The sequence below is a fragment of the Artemia sp. Qi Xiang Cuo genome, chromosome 1 (assembly GCF_049724085.1).
Source record: "Artemia sp. Qi Xiang Cuo chromosome 1, ASM4972408v1, whole genome shotgun sequence".
In the NCBI taxonomy this organism is placed as follows: domain Eukaryota; kingdom Metazoa; phylum Arthropoda; class Branchiopoda; order Anostraca; family Artemiidae; genus Artemia; species Artemia sp. Qi Xiang Cuo.
Genome location: NC_142794.1, coordinates 101579157 through 101594176, shown reverse-complemented (window position 1 = coordinate 101594176; position 15020 = coordinate 101579157). Strand labels below are relative to the sequence as shown.

Here is a 15020-nt window from a genome sequence, read left to right as displayed (position 1 = left end):
GTGTTTTTTTTTGTCCCCCTCCCTAATATAGACAAACAAGTATTTCCCATTAAAGGGTTTCCAAACAGTCCATTAAAAGATTTCATTAAAAAAATATTTCATTAAAAGGTTTCATTAAAAGATGCAAGCTTTATGCATATCTAGGCTTTTATATCCTGTTCTCTCTCACGGTGAGGTTTCAATCTGAAACTTTCAAGATTTTCAACAGAGATGGGGGGGGGGGGTAAAGAGAGTTTGAATTTGTTGCTTGGGAATAGGGAGAATGATTTTTCTCCCTTTCTCACAAAATGAGTACGCACTAAATTTAGTGCGTGTCGTGTGAAAGATCCTTTGGCTGAAACCTATAAACGGGAACATTACTGTCTCTTAGCTGTGTGTTCTAAAAAAGCTAAACATATGCTGCTTCAATTTGTTCATGTGATCAGAAAATAAAAACCTTCGCAAATTATTCGGGGTGGAGAAGACCAGTCTTGTTTGACAACTAGCTATACTCCTATTTATTAAATAAAAGTTACATGGCTCATTTTGAAAACGCTTATTAAAAACTTGTAATTAAAATTTGGTCATGTCTTAGAGCTATTTAGACTCTTGCTTGTCAGACAGTTTCGGCAAAAGTTATTTCAGGTGTTCGGCATGGGGGTGGCACTAAAATTCGATTTGAATGAGGATATTTGCCTTTCAGCAGATAGTTTAGACTACCCAAGTTATCTTCAAAGTATGGGTTGTAATAACCTTGCAACGAATAGTAGAGAAATTTGGCCAGATTGTGAGAGAAAATTGTGAAAATACTGTTTTTTGGTGTATATTATTAAACTTTTCACATTTGTTAAATACTTGGAATAGTGGCAAAGTGTTTGATTGTACTCTTTCATATTGCTTTATCGCCTGCGTGTTGTGCTGCTGTCGTTACTAGGTGTTGGGATTCTCCCTAGGAGCTTCTGTTCATTTGTGCTTTTATATTTTTTAACATCTATGCCCAGTCGCAACAGAGCCAGATCTAGGTGGGGGGGGGGGAGGAAAGTGTTCTTGGCTGTACGCCAGGGAGAGGGGGGAGACAAGCTAAAGAGAAAATGTACCCAAGGAAGAACTAATTCAACGTTTCAATTTATCTAGATTAAGATACCCGAGTGTTTTGTCAAGCATAGTTTTAGTAGCTTCTGGCTTTTCCCTCCTGTTTAGCTATAAGAGATAATTTGTGTATTGAGATGATAAAGAAATGTAGTGGGCATGATCATGCTTCGACAGTTGTCCAGCAAAGTAGGTACGCTAGATTGAACCCCTTTTTAATAGTTTTAAGAGTTTCCAGGGGGTACCGATTCACGAAAATGAAGGGAGGCAACGATTTTACTGCCTCTCTTAATGCAGACACAAAAAGACATTTTTCGAAATCCATGAATATATCCCGACATGCGTGTCTAATAACACGGTGACAATTTTATTTCTTATCAGTTGCAATAAAAGTCATTGCTCCGCGCTGAAATAGTTTTGAAATAAAAGCGGTAAGATTTAAGCTACAATAACTAGCATTAATTATACTGAGGCAAAGTTAGCATAATCATAGCTTTGCTTACACTTTTGTTTAATTTATATTTAACGCTTAAGCGATTCAGTGTCAGTGAAAGAGATTAATCCAGGTTTTTCTTAACAGGTAAAACCCCGCCGTAATTGGTATTGTTGCTAGTCTTAATTAACAGATAATGCTAATAAGGATCCTTCATTTTTGAGAATTAACGATACCAGGGCGAATATCAGTAACGAAGCTCAAATTAAACACTGTTCTATTTTTCTTGTTTCATCAAGTTTCATCAGCATTGGCAACGCTGGTGCACAGCCCCAGGAGTAGATCCAGGGAGGAGGGCACATTTTTCTTGCAAGCTCAGTCCGTTCTTTCTTCTCTTTTTTTTAAATAGACTTGTGGTACTTTTGTATTATCCCGAACACACTCAAGAAGTGAAGTTAGGTTAATCATAATGAAATATACCAAAATATGATGAAAATATACGACTTTAGTAACAAAATTTTGGAAACTACAAAAAGAAATGTGAAAAGCAGGCCGCCCATAAATGCCTAAGCTAACCACCTCTATATATTAAATATTTAATTAAAATATACCCGCATCATAGTTTTTTTTAAGTAAAACTAAGCTTATGACCGATTGCAGACAGACAAGCCGGTTTTCGCAGATCAAATAGAGCAAACTTCTTGAATACGTTCGGAATGATACACAAGTACTGAACTTTTCAATTAGGTCAATTATTGGTGCCAAATTGCACCACCCCCCAAGATTTTGCTCTAGATCCGCCTCTTCACAAACCTGCCACCTGTCCTATCATAGGCGCCCATAAGCTAAATTCCAGGGGGGGGGAGCAAACCTCGTCTAATTGGCACTTTTAATGCTATATATTAGAAATCTCAGAACAAAAATATAAAAATAAGGCAACATCTTTCAGCCAGGGGGGTGCCCCCCCCCTGTTATTGGTGCCTATGTGTCCTTTTTAATAGTTTTTGGTCGTGCGATAATATATTTAGCAGAAACATAGGTATCTATTCTAAATAATTTAATATGAATTGCGAATATTTAATTTGATTTTTTAGTTGTATTTGGTTCTTCTTCCTTCCCTTTTGTTTGTTCTGTTACATCTTGCGTAGGACGGTTGTACTCTTCTACAGCAGTAACTATTTTTGTCATGATATTAGTAATCATAGATGGCTCTTCTTGCTCTAAAGACCGAGCCATTGTTTTTGACTTATATGTTGCATCGTAAGCCTGAAACGGAATAGAAACGGGTTAATATAAACTGTTTTTACTATATCTAACTACATTAATTTTTTGGGGTTTGACCAAAAATTTCACATAAGTAAAAACAATGCAATTCTTCCAAATGCTACCATATTATATCCATCATTCTTTACTTTTTTTAGCAGCGTACAAAATTTTGTGTAGTTATTTTTTCGCTGCCTAAATATTTCCAAAATTATTTGTTAGGTAACTTATGACCAAAATTTTTAATTTGACAAAATTTATAAAGCGATAAAATTTAATTGACTTTAACTTAAAATTTAACTAACTGACGAGGCAATATAATCTAACTCACTTCATTTGGTTGATGTCAGCCTTTCGTGACATATAATATAAATAGTAACTAATCATCATAGCGGTGAAGAGGGGGGGGGAGGGGGTATTTTGAAATATGTTAGCGCTTATCTCTCTCCCTCTTCCTTGAACAAATAAACGATTAAATGGTGAACGATTTAAGTCCATATAATAGAGAGTGATATTTCAATTTATTAGACAGTGAAATTCACAGTAAAAAGTCTGCATATTTCGACCAAACCTTAAATCATATTTTTTGCGTGTTTAAAAACTTTTTTATTTATACAACACGAAATAATCTTTAGGCTGGAACAAAACTGTGAAGGGCAGGGTCTACTCGTTGAGCTTGGAGAGGGGATGGCACAGTCGGATTGCTCCTGAATGGCAGGCATGCTAGTTATGCCACTACCTTAATGCTACCGCCACTGATCCAAAGACATATTTTTCTGAAATATCGATTGTAAAGACAAGATTGTAACTGTAAAGAAAATGACTGGAGACAACCGATGTTTAATAACGCCGAACGCTATTGCATTGAATAAATAATTTAAATTTTATTAAGTATGTTTGATCACTTTTTGAATGAATAAACAATCTTTCATTTTTAAGACATATTTTAAAACAAAGTTCATCTACGGGATTTCTGAATAGTTACTAAAATCAAAATGATTTTTGGGTCAATGAAACTCAGTGAATTGAGGTTTTTCCTATTGCCACGGGTGCATTTTGGTCAGATATTCTTTATCTTTTTGTATGTAATTTGTAATTCTTTTCACGATATTTGTGATTTGCTGATTCAGAAGAGACAATGAAAGACGAAATACATGGTGCAACAGAGACTAAGAGAGAGAGAGAGAGAGAGAGTATTTTTGACGTAATACCTAAAATTAGATATTTTTTCCAAGGCCACACTGCCCTTCAATGACGGAAAAATAAATAAAAAATAACATATTTATATGTTAGTCCACTTTAGTACTTTTATTTCCGTCATATTCCATTATATTAGGATTAGTAACTAATCATTTAAAAATAAACACTTAAATTTGCTAAATATAAGAAAATTTTACCTTGAGAGATAGTATTTTAGCTAAAAAAAAGACAATAGCTACGGCTATGGCTACAAAAAATGTAGAAGACATAAGTCCAGTTGGCATGATTGGGTACGGGGAACTTGTTTGGGATGCGTCACCAACTTTATGGAACAGACCGGCAGGATGAACTGGCCTCCCAACGGTTATGGGTAACCCTGGCTGGTAAGCAGAGGATTGGCCATACATCTGTTGACCTTGAGTTGCCTCACTAGATGTGGCTAGAATTATATTAGATGCTCCATTCTGGCCTCTATTGGTCATACTACTACTGGGATCGTTAATTGAGTAATCCCTGGGCTGAGAAGCTATACGCCTATTTTGTCGATTGACCGAGGGATATCCGTGAGATGCATTTGCTCTCTGTTCATTTTGTCTTCTGGCTATCCTAGATCCAACGGGATCACTACTAACTGTGGCGAGGCACAAAAGAATAGTGAACCAATTCTGAAACCTGAAAGAAAAATTGTTGAATTAACTTTATTTTAGTGAAGCCTCTAACTTTGAATAAATGAGTATCAAAAGTCGATTGTTAGCCTGACTTATTTTAGTGACGGGTAACCAAAGTAGCGTTTAATCCCAGCACTTCCACAAGCCCCCAACTTTTCGGAGTTTTATGGATTTCTAAAAAAGAAAATTTTGTTCTCAGAACCTCTTTAGTAATTAACGTTAATGAAACTTAACAATATATATTTTGTGTTACAGTAACAAACTTATAAATGTTAATTTTCGTTGGGGTTTTTGGAAATGCCACTGATTATGATCCCACAGAGCCCTTGGAGCAAGGCCACACGTAAAAAAAAGGACCAAACACTTTTCTCCCGAACGGCACAATTCTTATATCGTCAAGTTCTTCGACTAAGGGAGTCCCAATACACAAAAGAAGGTCAATATGCTCAGAGACGCAAAATCTCATAGAAAAAAAATTTTTTCGTGGTCTAACACCCAAAACAGCTGTCAGCCCGCTCTCTTATCTTGAAAAATGGCTCTATATTATAATGTGAATACCGCAGTGAGCTCTGTTTTTATTCAAAAATTGTCAGTTGATAATGACATGAAAGCCGTAGTGATTCCAAACTTTTTGATAAATTGTCAGCTGATGATGACTTCCATAGGTAACAAAGGAGATCGTGTCACAGAAAAGTGGCAATCTCTGCCTCTTGTGCCATAAAATATCAATTATTGCAAAGGAGGGTTAAGACGGAAGGAAATGTAAATTCGAGGTTTTCAATCGATTTGTTATGGTCTAAAACCTTGAAATCGAGGTTGGAAGCTTTTATGTGTGTATTTGGGAAATAAAACGATCAACGTTAATTTAAAAAAGGCACAAGTTTTGCTTAGGGAGGTCAGTGGTGGATCTAGAAAGTCTTGGGGGAGGCCCAACTTATAAGGGTGCCAATGAGCATAATCTTGGGGGGGGGGGGAATGTGACAAAGGTGCCAATAATTGACCAAATTGACAAATTTATTCAAAAAAAGAGTAAAAAAATAGGATAAGAGAGTACCAGAAAAATATTGGAGGGGATGGTCAGGGTTCCCCCTCTCCGCCCCCCTGGATCCACCAGTGAGAGAGGTAAAGATTCAAGCTGGATCTGAAAACCAACAATTTTATTGTTTGAAAATTACGCAGAATATATCTACAAACTAGCTCGAATAAATTGACCCGTGATATTTTCCAATATCTGTTCTAAAAATCAAGCGCTTTACTGAAAATTGAACTTGCTTGAGGTTTGTAGAGAATTATAATTTTATTCTAAAATTTATGGATATTGTGGCTGGTGACAGACTATTGAAAAACTTCAAAAAAATTTCTGTACGCTACTTATGGCTTTTCATAGCTTGCATGCTGCTCACTTTTTATTCTCTAGAGAAAGAGAATATACTATTCTTTTAAGTTCGGTAATGTGCTTTCAGTAAAGCGCTAATTTTTAGAATTCCACAGAAATTGGAAGACACCACATGTTTGGAAGACGCACCATATTTAAGCTAGTTTTGTGTATAGAAACCCTTATATAATATGTGAAACAATATTTTTGTTTGTTTTTAGTTTCATTTTCGCTTTTCACTTCCATAAAATAAACTTTTTCTTTTAATTAATCAAAAGAAAGTTTCCGAAAAATAAGTTTTTAAAAGAAAAGTAAAGGCGATTTTAAACTTAAGCTCAGCAGATACAAATAGCTTTTAAAATTCAAACTCAAGACGACCAGAAATTACTATTAAAGAATAAATGAAACCCAAAACGAACAGAAAATTAAATAAGCAATCATAGCAAACACATACAACAAGTAATAATATAAATGAATAAATAGATCTCAAAGCGAATAATGCTTAGATTGAATGTGAAAATCAAGCTTAATCCGAAAAAATATTTTCGTATTGAAGTACACATGAAACTTAAAACGAACAGTAATTAAATAAAAAATCAATGCAAGCAAACATACAATAGATATTAATTTAAATTAATAAATAAATCTTAAAACGAGTGAAACTTAAATTGAACATGCAAATCAAGCTCGAAACGAACAAAAATCACCACAAACAAGAGTTTGGGTATGACCTCCTTCTCTCACTGTAAAAGTCTAAAGCCTACTGCGTAATTGGCGTTTAACTGAAAACGGATTATATACAAATACTTTCTTTTCCAGTTCTTACAGTATTGAAAATGAAAATACAATTACAGTGAAATAAATTCTTGAACTGATGGATCTTTCAACAATTAATATCATTATACATCAGATATTCAATTTGATGTTGTTTATACTTTCCGAGACTGTTCAAGACACATATGGTTTTCAGTGCTGTGGGAGAGTTGTCATCCTCAAAGACCTAATTTCCAGAACTTAAGACTACGTGTAATAAAATGGCTATCTCAAAATTTTGATTGGATGTGTTTGCGGAAAAGGTGGGCGTGAGAGGGGGGTTAGTTTCCCTCCAATCACTTTCGACTATTAAAAAGGGCTCTAGCCCTTTGAATTTTCAATAGAATGAGTCTTTTTTGATGTTTTTATGACAACGCCTTCTATAAAAACCTTATATGCCCCTAGGGCATAACTTAAAACCCTTGCCCTGAGGGTTGTGGGGGAGTTTTCTCCTCAAAATCATAATTTCTATAAGGTAATCAACTACGCTGAACAAAATGGCTATCTCAAAATTGTGATTGGATGTCTTGGGGGGGGGATGATGGGTGCGGGGGGGGGGGATAATTGCCCTCCAATCACTTTCAACTATTGAAAAGGGCACTAGCCTTTTGAATTTCCAATCGAATGAGCTCTTTTTGAAGTTTCTGTGACAACACCTTCTATAAAAACCTCATGTGCCCCCAGGACATAACTTAAAACCTTTGCCCTGAGGGTTGTGGGGGAGTGCCCTCCTCAAAAATATATTTTCTACCTGGATATCAACTACGCTGAACAACATGGCTATCTCAAAATTTTGATTGGATTTGTTTGGGGGAATGATGGGCGTGGGGTGGGGGGGCTAGTTGCCCTCCAATATTTTGTAACTATTAAAAAGGGCACTAAAACTCTCGATTTTCAATCGAATGAGCCCCTTTTGAAGTTTCTACGACGACCCCTTCCATATGAAGTGCCTCTGAAAAAAAAATAATAAAACATTGGAGCCGTATGGCCTTTACTATAGGCAACGCTACAGCGTTGCCTCTGATTGATTTGCATGAGAAGCGCCGATCTATATATTTTTTCTCAATTTAAAGGGTAATTAGTGACTGTGAATCAGGGGAGTAATTTGATATGGGGCTGGGGGACAACTGCCCCTCCCAAGCCTGGGTTTGTCGCCCAGACCCAAGTTTGCCCCCCTCCCCCAGCTGAAATTTAGTTTCTTCAAAAATATTGTCTAAACAAAGATAAGCCAGCATAATTCAAACATCAACAGAAAAGGATCAAATAGTACCTTTATGGTACTAAATGGCTCATTTTTCAGTTGTTACCTGCCATTTTCACTTGATTTGGGAAAAATTTGCTCCATCTTTGCCCCCCTTGGATTTAAACGGAATTACGCCACTGCTGTGAGTGTGGGCATGGAATTGATTTGAAAATCAAAATCGTTATGTCAAGATCAGCTTTTAGTAACAAAAAAATCTTACAGCACCATTTTCTGTCGTTTAGTGCAGCAAAACATTAATTTTTGCCCAAATCGGCTAAAATATTGAGAAACAGAATTTTTGTGACAACCAATCAGGTTGTCGCAGTCTGAAGGCCTACACGAACAAATAAAAGCTCAAACAGGGATAAGTCCTTTTATTAGACACTGAAAAACAGATGCAACAAGTTTGGATATTTTGACCGCATACATCAGCGATCATGATCCGCAGATAAATAAAAATATTAAAATTGAAACAAGCTATATTTATACAGAATAAATAAATTGCTTCGAGTCACAGACAATTTACCCCAGTCTTGAGTCCCAGTCAAAGTCTTGAGTTTTTTAATATTGCCAAAATGTAAGTTGAATTTTTACTACTGATGATGATCAGCAGATAATTTATCTGCTGATGATGACCATTTATGTATGTGGTCGAAATATCTAGAATCCTTTGTATCTGTTTTTCACTGTCTAATAAAAGTACGTATCCCTATTAGAACTCTTATTTGTTAGTCATAGAAAGGCAGTGGGGTCTTCAAAAAAATACCAAAGTCCTCTACCAGAGGTTCCGAGCATCCCAACCTAAAAAAAAAAATACTAAATCTTTTTTATCTTTAACTCTAATCATCAATTTAAAATTAGAGACCTGACGCTTCAAAGCCTTGAGGCTGAGTAGGTGTGGTTTGAAAACGCATGACTATGGGAGTTTCGCTAGTTCTAAGGAGTTCCTTGACGCTCAGCTATTCTGATCAAATGCTTTCTTAGATTATTTGAAAAAAAACTACGTTTTCTAAAGAGTTAAAGAGGGTGAGTCACAAGTTCGAACCTTAAAACGTACAGGGATTAGGAGGTAAATTTGGGGGGCTGCCACCCCCCACTTTTGGAGCCTCTTTGGTTGCAATCAGTTGGGCGTACCAACACGAATGAAACTGTTTCAATGGCATTTATTTTTAATCTTCAGAGAATTTGGCAATGACCACTCAGTCTGTTACAGTTATAACTACAAACTTGTCTCTCTGCCAGGTATAGTTATGTATTCAGTGTGATTATTTATGATGGAAAAATAGATGAACCTGAACCTAAACTGCTTGTTTATGCTGAGCCCTTCTTCTGTTCCCTGTTTTTTCTGTTCAAAATTGTTAAGTTCATCACATTATAGCTTGTTATCGGTTAGGGAAAAATCTCCTATAAAAAATCCAGCAAACAGGCTCAGTACTGTTACAGGCTCAGTACTGTTACAGGCTCAGTACAGGCTCAGTACTCTAATCAAATAGATGCAATAGGATGTTCTTACGGTACAAAATTCAAGCAGACTTCGTTCGTGTTGCAAAGCATTTCTTTGCAAGAGAAAAAGTGGAGGTTGAGGGGGTGGCAGACCCCCAAAATAAAAATCTTAAGAAAAGATGCCGCAAAAGCGGGGGGTTTGGGGGGTGGCAGCCCCCCAACTGTACCTCCTAATCCCTTTTTGTTTTAAGGTTCGAACTTGTGACTCAGCCTCTTTAACTCTTTAGAAAACGTAGTTTTTTTAAAATAATTTCTGCATGTTTTTGTACAGTTTATTACTTATTATTGCTTGACTAACTGTTAGCTGATCGCATCAGGGGTTAACGTTGGGGGCTGCCGCCCCCCAAACCCCCCGCTTTTGAAGATTCTTGTGTTAAGGCTTTTAATTCCTGAATACTCAAATCAAATGCACAGTAAAATTTTTCTCTTTTCAACTTTTCTTCGAGCATGCGGGCACACGGCATGTTATCAAAGCAGTGGAGACTTACCTGAAAGTCTCCACCAGTCTCCTGTAAGTCTCATAAGTCTCCTGTAAGTCTTACCAGTGGAGACTTACCTGTACAGATTTACCTGTAGAATATCACAGTCGGCCTTCAGCTGCTGAAGGCCGACTGTGATATTCTCCTGGAGACGCCTGTTGAGCCGAAGGATTTAATAGATTGGATTTAAAAAAGAAAATGAGTTTCTTTTTTAAACTTTAAATTTAAGAGATACTACTTTAAGTTCAATATGTAAAAAAATACTTTGACGGGGAATCGAGGCCGGGTCTTCCGCATGACAGACAGAAATAGTGCCCACTGTACCATCAGAGACTCTTGTTAAATTATTTTTAGTCTCTGCAATCTATTTTCGACGCAAGCAAATACAAATTAAGATTTTCGTTTTTCGACAAAAAAAACTTCTGGGAAAGAGCTGGAATTTTCGGAAGCTTGCAGTCGGTCTTTTCAGGTTAAGAGGACTATTTTGATCTAATTTAATAATGAAATACTATGCTTTTAGGAATTTCAAAAATTAACATGGGCTCATATAGAAAAACGAGGTTTTTTGTACATGTAAATTCGGGCGATAATTTTTTCGGTCTGAAAATTTCAAAAGGCCCTAACAGGTCGAATTCCGCTTCGAATGAGTCCTCATTCACCCGGATCCGTTGTCACTGTGACCTGTAGGCGTGTCAGATAAAAAAAAATAACTTAATGAACATTAAGTGGCTATATTTGGTTTTTGGAAAACAGGGAAGAAGTGATCGGATTGAGCTGAAATTTTGAGGATAAGCTCTTAGGCCCTAGGAAAGCTTATCCTCTAAATTTCAGCCCGATCGGATAACGTTAAAAGGGGGCTGTGGTGGGAGGCTCGAGACTTCCGGCCCACTTTCCCCCCATTAAGATAAAGTCGGAGGGGGGGGGTGAAATTTTGTATGTTTCTTAGTTTGAGTCTAGGCTACAAAATGCGATCACCGCCGTCTCTCTGCGACCGCTAGGACCGGAAATCGCTTAACATTGTGGTGGGTCGCCTCTATAAAGAGGCATAAGTGTGCCTCCTTGATCAAAATGCTTGATTAGATCAAGCATGCTTGACCATTTAAGATCCTGTATTGAACTTTATTCAATCGATTGACGGTAATTGATAGATAGTCGGAATGACTCAAGCGGCTATCGGAACTGATTAACCGTATGTGTCCATTTTGATGAAACTTTGTGTCAGTGACTCGTCAGCAACCATCGATGACGCATCTCAAAACTCGGAAAATCCAATTCTGAAGTCTGAACGCGATTTTATTTTGTTTAACGATAAAGTTATACGATTTTTCTATCGATGCCAGAATTGCATGATTGAGAAGGGTTGATTGAGGCATGATTGAACCACACATCAATCGTTTGACGTAATCGCTTGACCGTCTTGAACCTACTTTTTAGATAAAGCATCAGACGGACTGACAAAGCAGAGAAATAATTGTGATGAAGTGTAAGCAAAAAACAGCTTGTTCCTATAATTGCTAGTATTACATAGTTAGGTAGGTTTGATTTTTTCCACCTAAACAGTAGAGTCCTATGTTATACTTACCTTGCTGGCATAGGAAGCAGTGAACCGCATCAAGGCCAGGTACTTTTGAAGACCAATGAGCCCTGTGAAGGCCAGGTACTTTTCAGAGCTGATGAACTGTATCAAGGCCAGACCATTCCGCAAATTCTTACACACTCGATTTCTTTGACCTTTTGCCATTGATAGTAATATGAAACAGTTTTATATTCGGGATTGGATGAAATCGATTTAAAGTTTCATAGGACTCCTGCATTCAGTAAATATAAAGTGGGATTTTAAATGCATTATATTAATATAGAAATCCAGAACAATCCTTAGAAATATAGAACAATCCCAGGAAATCAAGTAGTGAGGGGGTTATGGATTTGACGACGCTTATAGGGGGTAGGCTATACTATTGGGGCTACTACAAATTCTTCTTACAAAATACGTTTTGAGCCTTGTCTTACACAAAACGTTCGATGACGACGCAAATTGGGGTAGGCTATACTATTGGAGTTACTACAAATTCTTACAAAACACGTTTCGTGCTCTTTTTTACACGAAAGTTCGATGAAAAAAATCCAGTAGTGAGGAGGTTATGGGTTTGACGACGCCCATAGTGGGTATACTATTGAAGCTACTACAAAAAGTCATATATATTTTAAGTAATGATGCAACAGCCCTTAGTCATCAATGGCCCAGCCTCCGAAGGCACAAATGCATCTCACCCCCCCCCCCCCAAATTCCCCTGCCCCTCCTTTTTTGACTTTTTAACTTTCATTTTTATATTTTTTTAATATTGAAATTTTTAACTTTTTTTGTGTGTCGTGAAAGACATGAAATATAGTTACAACAAAAATTGAAATTTGATGTTTTCGAAATACAAAATGAGAATGATATTGATATGTTTGTCATGATTTTTACATTAGAAAAATAATGTTTATAATAACACTCTCCTTTTTTTTTACTTGGAATATTTTCGGACTTACTAAACAATTTTCAACTTTTTTTTTAATGCGGCTGTACCCATGGTACTCTATGACCGCTCGTTGACACTATGCAGCTGTCCTAGTGGTATTATATAGCTGGTTATTGACACTACCTAGTTTATTTTATGTATTAAATAAGTAATTTTCACACATTGGAAGGATAAACTCTTGCATCATATTTTAAAAACAGTGAAAATGAAATATTCGAAGAAAGTATGTGCACACGATAAAACCATCGTTGCCATAAATGCTGAAAAGGAGAAATATTTGAAGTATAAAATAAGCATTAATGGGGATTTTATTGGAAATATATGTGTTCGTTGTCATGACAGCGAGGAGCTAAATTCCTTTGGAGTACCCTAGAATTTCTATAATGTAAATGGTGGATATACGCGAAGTTAGTGCTAAAGAGAATACTGACATAAAAATAATGGTTGATGAAGAGGGGCAACTTCTAGCTAATGAATCTGGTAACGTGGTACCCGTTTGATAGATCCAATCGTCATCTTTCCGGTGTTAGTATTCAAATGAAAGCGAAAGGAAAAAGAAGACATGCATACTGCTGTACTAATGTCATAAACCATATTTTGTCTACGTGCCTACGTGCAGAACTGTTACCTGTGCAAAAACAATGTGATAATAGAAAGTGAAATCAGAGGCAAAATTAAAAGGTCATTGGCAGACAATATCACTAATGAATATAAAGATAAATTTAAGGAAAATAAAGCACAAGTGAATATTATTACTACTATTGATCGTATACAAACATACATAGTCAATGAACCCAATAATACCAAAGACAAAAACTATATTGAACCTGTAGGTGACACCCCAGTAAAAATTGTGTCTGACTCAAAATATATTAATGATTATTCCACTGGTTAAGAACTAAGAAGACAATAGCTACACTGTCAAGATAGAGCACGATAAATTATTTTGTGCAACAGGTTCAAAATATCCAAAGTTGTTCAATGATATTAATAATGTATAATGATGTTTGTAACATATTTTTATGTTAATATTCTACATGTCTTTATTTTAATAAATATATTTTCTTCATACTGATGGTTAGTCTCATATTTTTGTTCATTTTTGATGTATCCTGTTTGTAGTATAGTGTAGTTGGAACCTCATGTAATTCAAAGCTTTTAAAGCCATTTCCAGTTTTAAAAATAAAATATGCCGTTATCTAGATGTTTAAGGTGATATAAAAGATAGTGAAAGACATGGTCTTTATTGTACTATTTGAGGGGTTATATCCAACTTGACCTTACAAGGTGAGTGAAGGGTCTTTTAAAGGCATTTTGGAGAAAAATATTATTTCAAAATTAAAATCTTTATTACGCTCTGGACCATAATCCCCAAAGTCACTTCTTTGATCAGTCTTAGTTTAAAAACAATTTTTTTAGTTAAAAAGTATATTAAGTAAGGCCTAGAGGAGCGACCCCACCCCCTTTCCGTCGAGATCTTAAATAAAGAGAAAATTGGGATTTGTATAGAAACAATTAAATGGAAAAAAGATCCTAGCAACAGCCTTTGGGTAATATTCTGTAAGAATATAAGGTTAAAATTTCCTTTTAGCCCTAGATTTGAATTAAAATAGTCATTTGGAACGAATTTCAGGGCGGTGCTAAATGGTCATAAATGGTGGATGGACAACGATTTTGTTTTGGCCTGCAGTAACATGTTGCTGTAGGAACTGTTCTACTATGAACAATTTCACCAAGTAGTGCCAGGAGCACATGTATTGCATTAGAAGAGAAAGAAAACGAAGAAATTGAGGAAGAAAGTGAAAGAAAATGTTCTATAGAAAATTTTCACAGATAGTACTGTACGTCATCGAAGATCTGCGTGTTACGCAAAGCGTAACACAAGGAAAAAAAAATTGGATTATGGTACAATTTTTTGTTGTTTGGTACATTTTCCATGCAATTTGTGGTACATTTTGTTTCGTAGTGTTGGCAATATTGGTCCCAGTGTCCCTTGAGCATTCAAAAATATATCATTTTCAGCCAAATTGTGTTCATATACTTTCTATAGTATGTTCATCTAAAAATCTCAGAAACTAGTTTTTTTACGACTTGTAAGCCTCTTTCAAAGTGATCAGTTAACATCGAAAAGGAAAAAAAACATGCAGTACCTCCATAGAGAATGAACTAGTGTGAAAAAAGTAATAAAAACATTTTAACAATAATAAACTACTTGTAGGAGCTTAAGGCTCATCTTCCTACGATAGGTTCTCTTGACAGGTATGGTCGGCATTAGGGTCAGCATTTTCACTTCTTTTGGTAGTTTTCGGCCAATCAGAGTACGTTTTGCTCATGTCACAAGGTACAATCCAAGGGTCATGTGATGCTGCAGAGTGCTATACAAGCTGGGCTGCCTTCAATCCCTTTAGACTCTTGGAAAGAGCACTAGAGCTTTCAGTTTTCAATCGAATGAG

The 15020-nt window shown here is 36.1% G+C and overlaps 1 protein-coding gene and 1 long non-coding RNA gene across 2 annotated transcripts in view; one reads left to right on the top strand and one right to left on the bottom strand.

Moving 5' to 3' along the window:
• LOC148957016 (uncharacterized) overlaps positions 1 to 14534 on the top strand; it is a 93110-nt gene extending 78576 nt beyond the window's left edge. Inside the window, exon 5 of the long non-coding RNA XR_016142466.1 lies at positions 14201 to 14534. This is a non-coding gene — a long non-coding RNA (uncharacterized LOC148957016). The remainder of the gene's footprint in view (positions 1 to 14200) is intronic.
• On the bottom strand, positions 2579 to 11786 carry LOC148957017 (uncharacterized). Its single transcript, XM_089092787.1, has 4 exons — positions 11628 to 11786; positions 8830 to 8864; positions 4162 to 4636; positions 2579 to 2767 (listed from the first exon to the last, which is right to left on the bottom strand). Exons 1-4 carry the CDS (start codon positions 11784 to 11786, stop codon positions 2579 to 2581), a joined length of 858 nt encoding a protein of 285 aa, XP_088948913.1.
• Positions 14535 to 15020: the final 486 nt, after the last annotated feature.

Excerpts from the sequence above, each read along its gene's own strand:
- LOC148957017 (XM_089092787.1), bottom strand. The coding sequence starts at position 11,786 with ATGGCAAAAGGTCAAAGAAATCGAGTGTGTAAGAATTTGCGGAATGGT. Across the intron at positions 8,865-11,627 it reads CTGCTTCCTATGCCAGCAAG|GTTGGGATGCTCGGAACCTC; the intron begins GTAAGTATAACA and ends TTTTTTTTTTAG. Across the intron at positions 4,637-8,829 it reads ACCTCTGGTAGAGGACTTTG|GTTTCAGAATTGGTTCACTA; the intron begins GTATTTTTTTGA and ends TTTTTCTTTCAG.